This window comes from Dermacentor silvarum, chromosome 8 (genome assembly GCF_013339745.2).
Source record: "Dermacentor silvarum isolate Dsil-2018 chromosome 8, BIME_Dsil_1.4, whole genome shotgun sequence".
NCBI lineage: Eukaryota > Metazoa > Arthropoda > Arachnida > Ixodida > Ixodidae > Dermacentor > Dermacentor silvarum.
In genome coordinates this window covers 79,444,447-79,450,446 of record NC_051161.1, presented here as the reverse complement: position 1 = coordinate 79,450,446, position 6,000 = coordinate 79,444,447, and the positions used below count along the sequence as shown (strand labels likewise).

General features: G+C 44.6%; 1 protein-coding gene across 4 annotated transcripts in view; it reads left to right on the top strand.

Annotated features, from left to right (window-relative positions):
* The first annotated feature begins 874 nt into the window (after window positions 1–874).
* LOC119461477 (scoloptoxin SSD976) overlaps window positions 875–6,000 on the top strand; it is a 98,385-nt gene continuing 93,259 nt past the window's right edge. Inside the window, exons 1-2 of one of the 4 annotated variants that reach the window (XM_049673075.1) lie at window positions 875–1,081; window positions 4,094–4,186. In XM_049673075.1, coding sequence (XP_049529032.1) covers window positions 4,173–4,186 — 14 coding nt within the window. In that variant the 5' untranslated portion in view covers window positions 875–1,081; window positions 4,094–4,172. The remainder of the gene's footprint in view (window positions 1,082–4,093; window positions 4,187–6,000) is intronic. The other 3 variants (XM_049673073.1, XM_049673072.1, XM_049673074.1) reach the window with 3 other exon arrangements.

The following is a 6,000-nucleotide window of genomic DNA, read 5'->3' as shown; positions in this document are numbered from 1 at the left end:
GACGAGTTTAGCCACCCGTAAACGCATTCACAACGCCCACCTGTGCAGGAAAACAAGGGGGCGGATCTTATATTGGCAGCATTCAAACTGTATGCTTCCTATTATTCCGCAAATTAAAACAATAATAAATTCCTCGACCAACACGTTCCTTCGCGAACTGCTTAAACTTGTGGCCAGAGTTTAGGAATCTGCAAGATTGCCCGCGAGAGCCTTCCAAGCAATTGGCAGAGGGAATTGCTTTTTTCGTGGTATGTTTCCAGTTATTCGGCTTCTTTTGCTGTTTCATTATTTACGGCCAGGACCTATTTATTCCCGAAATGGCAATCTGCTGTGTCCTACATGAGCAACGTCTCCATTATTCGGCCCTTTGTTGATCCAGCGATGTCTTTTTATTTTATCCAGCGACCAGAATGTTTCACTTTCGCACCCGGGTTTAGAGCAGGCGCTATCAATCTCCAGCCCCGTCGCTATATGTCGGTGTGGCCCGAGCAGAAGCTGCGGGTTGGGTGACGCAGTAGCAAACGACAAAAACCGTGACGACCGAAGAACCGAACAATGGCGGCGAGCATGGGATGCCTTTTTGCGGTAGCAGTTCCCGCAGCAATCGACAAAATACGGCTGCCACCTACAATCGCGGCAGATTCGGGTCTACAATATTTCCTTCCGCTCAACGATGAGATAAATCTATCGACAAATTTTGAATCTAAGATTAAAGTAGTCATCTTTCGTGGCTCAGAAAATCGGGAGCTGTCAGCACCGCGCTGATGGCGCGGACAACTTTCACCGTGGTCCGCTTATCTGAATCACTTTTTCATTTTGTTATAGTAGAAATGACAGAAGTTACTGCGCATCCGATTCACTGTATCAATCTGATGAGGAGTTAAAGAAAATGATGGCGTGGGGCGCGAAAGCACACGGAAACTCGTTTTTGTTATCAAGCATCTCCCCCTGCAGGGCGTCGCCCTTATAAGTGAGCATTTAAGCCCCTCCTACACGAAGGCATTCGCCACATTTCGAAGTTGGGACAAAGGACGCGGCTAGCTCCCATCAGGCGCCTTCAAGTCACAGACATGACGAAACTGTAAGTGTTCTTTTTGTACGCTTAGCAAAATAGCAACTAAAATGAGTTATTTTTACGGTAGAATATTGCCTATTAATCATCAAATTCACGCGTTTAGCCGAAGTTCGGCGTGGTTGCAGGCCTGTATTTCTGTACCTTGACAAAAACTATTAGTTATTTAAATTCTGGGGTTTTACCTGCCATGATTATGAGGCACGCCGTAGGCACGCTCAAGATTAATTTTGACCCCCTGGAGATCTTTGATGTGCACCCAATGCACAGTACACGGACGCTTTTACATTTCGCCCCTACTAGAAATGCGGCCGCCGCGGCCTGGATTCAATCCCGCGATGTCGGGCTTAGCAGTGCTTGGCCAAAGGCTCTATGCCATACCGGCGGGTGTCGCTTGACTAAACGAAGATTTAACCAGCGCATATGAGGGGAACACGTATACTGGGTGTTTCAGTGAACACTTTCAAAAGTCTTTAGCGTTTGCCTGTAGCGCATAGATCAATTCTAGCTCATGAGCTGGTCGACTCAAAAAAAAAAAAAAAGGGGGGGGGGGGGGGCAGGCATTACTTCCAGAAAAAAATTAGAATGCATAACTGACTAAATAACTAAAAATCACTAAGCTTTTATCTAATTACCTTATGGCCCATATTGCAATTTACTATTTCTAGCGGATGATCTCGCAAGGCAGTTGAAAGAATTGTTAGGATGCCACCAGTTATGACATATTAATTCCTGAACTTTGCGGACAAATGCATTGGCGTTGCAATTACTTTTGAGCAGCAATGCATGAAGCGACGCTTTGTTAAGAACGTCCTGCGAACCCCACGGCTAAAGTTTGGGAATAATGCTGGTGCAATAAAAGTTGTACTGCTGCAATATACGATTTTGAAGCCTGAGGATGCAGGTGACGAGTCATCTTCCGCGACGAGCATACATTTTCGTGCATTAAATATCTGTATCTTTAAAATGTGGTACATAACCTTTTTTTTCATTGTTGAATTAAAGGTGTGACTTCCACATGCTTCCACGTCCCAAAACATCCCATTCAGTAGTTTCAGCGCACTATTTACTTTCCTTTTTCTTTTTTGCTATACTCGCAGCGCGCGCATTGCAAAATGTACCGCGAGATTACGTAGTCTCAAAATTGATTTGCAGGCACTAACTTGACTCTTCAATTTTCAGACTCGACGATAGCGTGGTCATTGCGTAGGCCGCGGTCATCGCGCTGCACGCGCATTCGCTATCAGCATGAGCCAACAGAGACAGCTTCTTCAAGGTGGCTCAGTCACTGACTGCAGTCGTTCTAATCACTCCTGTGACCGCTATTGTCGCGTAGCTCGGGCTCGTAATCGCGGAAATCCTCGTATTTCTCGAGTTACGAGTAAAGCAATGCAACGTTACTTACTCCGCAGATAGCATGCTGCAAACTACTTCAAGATACTTTTATTACGACGCAATGAGCGCTCAAGTATAATCGGCAGTCGCGCTCTTCATCCAAGTATAAAACTCTTAGAACTGCCATATTCTAGTTAACCAGGAAATTAGTACAAATAACTATCCTGGTGTTGGAAGAGGAGTGATGATCGGGCGCTGTAGGTCTCATAATCGCATATGGTGGCAGCTCTTTTTAACAACTTTGCTAAAGCTAACGGGACAACCTGTTTATACAAATAACAGAAAATATAAAAGTAAGGCAATTCACTCGGATACTTGACGTGCCTCAATGGTGAGCTCAATGGTGAGCTGAAGAATGAACGCGTCCAATGATTTTTTTTTTGCTACGCTTTGTTTATGGTTATTGTGTTCCACGCGCTTAGCAACTATCCATTGTGTGCCAAACAGGTACACCAAGATCTGATACTGCAGTCTTAGTCTTTATAAGCAAAATGTGTGCACATATTTATTTACTAGGCCGGTGCCACCACCAAAAATGTCGCAATGTCGTGTTTCAAAACGTTTCTTTATGGGCTGTGTCTAATTACAGGAATAATATCGAGCAATGTTGACATTTTATATTGCTGCTTATCTATGTTTCTTCAGAAGAGACTGAATGTAGATTGTAGAAACAACTGTTTGGTTTCATGCTAAATTCCTATAACGCAATCTTTTACAAAAGGTAGGCGCCATCTCGTATGTCTTAAATGAGACGTAACATGAGCTCAAAAGAAAACCTGCATGCAGTAGCAGCTACAAAGGAATTACTGGACTACATTATACCACTCGGCGACCATCTGTGTGTGTTCCACCTGAGATGGACGCTTTTTGCATGTTTATCACTGCCTTTTTATGCTATTTCTTCAAAATCTTTCCATGCGATTGTCATGTTGCACAGCCTTTTTTACCCTTTTCACAATGAAAACCGAAAGTATTCCAAGAAAGGCAGGTATGAACTTTTTTGAATATTAATAGTAAGCATCGAATATCGAAACGCAGACGCATATATTTAGAGAAGGCATATTTATTTTGATACAATTATGTAACACGCCTGTATACTAACCAGTTCAGAAAATATCGGTCGCAAACGCAAGGAATCGCCTTTAGACACGAGATCGCTAATTTTACTTAAAATGACAGCACGAATAGCCTCTCAACACCTTTTGAGCCTGGTTCAAAACAAGCTGTCTAAGAAACACTGACCACTGTGTGACTAGATTTCCATAAGCGCTTAATAAATGCCTGCTGAAAACAGATGGAAAATTTTATCAAAGATAAATGCTCTGCTGAATGGCTTGTGTGCCGACGGCTCGTTTACGTGGGCAGTTTATAAAGACATGTCTAAAAGTCAGATCGCAGGTTGTAGCGTAAAAGATGAATCTAACAGATGACTACACATCAAAAACACTAAATGGCATACTGAGCAGTGTTTTTCTGGAGTAGCATTATCTCACCTTTAAGCTTTACATGATTTAAATCGGGATAAAGTGGTGCCATGGGAGTTGAGAAATAATCAAAAGTTACCTACATCAGAGTCCATCGTCGTCAGCCACTACTGCACAAAACAATGTAATTGGACTTTTGTAGCCGCAAGGCCCGGCGAGTCCGGCGGCCACCGAAGTGAGGAGGGTTTACAAGCAGACTCGGAAAATGGTGCTCGATTGTGATGGCTTTGTTGAGGTATGGGTGAAACCTCTACCAGAAAAGAGTTACCAGCGAGGCATTCTCGCTAATTAAGAAGCTTGGTAGAACGCCGAAAGAGCGCAGTCTATCGCCTCATCAATGCGCCTATCGATTGGAATTCACGTTTTTTGAATGGCAACGTTCTTTGCATATTGTTCCCACTCGACGGGGGCTGGCGGTTGCTCTCGTGCCTAGTAGATAAGCTCGGCTAGTGGGTGGGTGTGTGTTCGATCTTGCTTACTCCCGCAGAAGTGTCTAAATCCACGCCGCAGCGATGGCGGCCTGTGGGTAACACAAATAAATCTAAGAGGCCAAGCTTGTGTACTGCAAGTGCCGTAATTGGTAACCGGAAACGTCATGGCCAGCCCGTTTTGGACACAACCAATGAGTGCGAACCATTTTGACACAAGGGGTTGTGGAAACTTTAAATGTATTTATTAGATGTGTATATTGCTTTATTAGGCACACGCCTCTCATAAACATCCTTACCTCGACAACTTTCATACATTCTCTTGGTTATTGTGACATACAGCTTAAACTACAGGGGACGAGACTGTGAGCCTGTGTCATCCACTACTGCTGCTACCTCGCTAATCCAAACGGGCTTCGTGTCATTTTGGTTCCAATATTGCGGTCTATGTCCTTCATTTTCGAGACCTTTGCGGTCACCTTCTGCGGGGATCATTTTGAGAACACAAGCTTATCGACGAAGGTTTTGTTTATGTGGTGCGCTGACCTCTTTCTTATGACTCAACGTGTTCGAGATGCATGAACCTCGAGCGAATGACAACTTGAATACTCAGATTCTTGGGGGCAATATCACAACAGCTTTGATGCTACATAAAAAAAAAAAGCTTCGTCGTTTCCTCTGTCCCCATGCACAAGTATGGCTTCGAACGAAGACGAGCGCATTCTGAAATACGGGAGAGTTCTGAGAGATCTGTAGGGAAGCGTGTCATGTCGAAGGCCATTTCCCAGTTCAAAAGCTAGCTTTATGGCCTGTTGCCGTCAAACAAACGAGCAGAAAAACTCTTCTTCATACGGTTACCATGCATCAATTCTTATTAAAATCGCGAAAAAACAAGAAATCGGGACTCTAGAAGTAACGTGAGCCCATAAAAAATGTGGTAGAGTTAACAATTCCATTACTTTTGACTACTTGGGGGGTCCTTTCCCGTGCACCCAAACACGGTAGACGAGCGTATTTTGCTGCGGCAGCACGTATGAGCCTCGGTAACTACCCTTTATATTAGCTCAGTGGCAAAGGCTTTGCGCTGTGGAGTTCAGGGGAGGGGGGGTTCGATCCCGGACAAGGCGACCGCATTTCGATAGGAGCGAAATGCGAAAACGCCTGTGTACAGCTCGGTCCACTCTTAGAGGGAACACGCGAGCGCTTACAGGGAGCGCTAACTGCTGGCGAGATTTCGAAACACGGAGCATGTGCATAGATTCATTTGGGTAGTGCGTGCCCTGCCTCGTCTGCTACTTCTCCGCCCCAGTGCTAGCAAGCGCTGGCCCATCCGGCTTTCTTTCTTTTTTTTTCGCACTGTGAAGCACTGCTACCAACCCTGCCTCCCGCTTGTTGAATAGGCGGACATTATATGGTTGGATGGGCAAACTTGGTATGCTCGCTGCATCAGGCTTCAATTGTTTTCTCTCTTATGAAAAGTGGCGATTTCAACAGAATAATTTTCATAAAACTGCATGTCCAATCGATATCACAAATGTTCTAACTATGGAGCTTCTGTGGACGTTGCTTCAACGAACAAGAGCCGAGTCGAGTTAAAACTGGCGAGAGACTGCAGGGACAA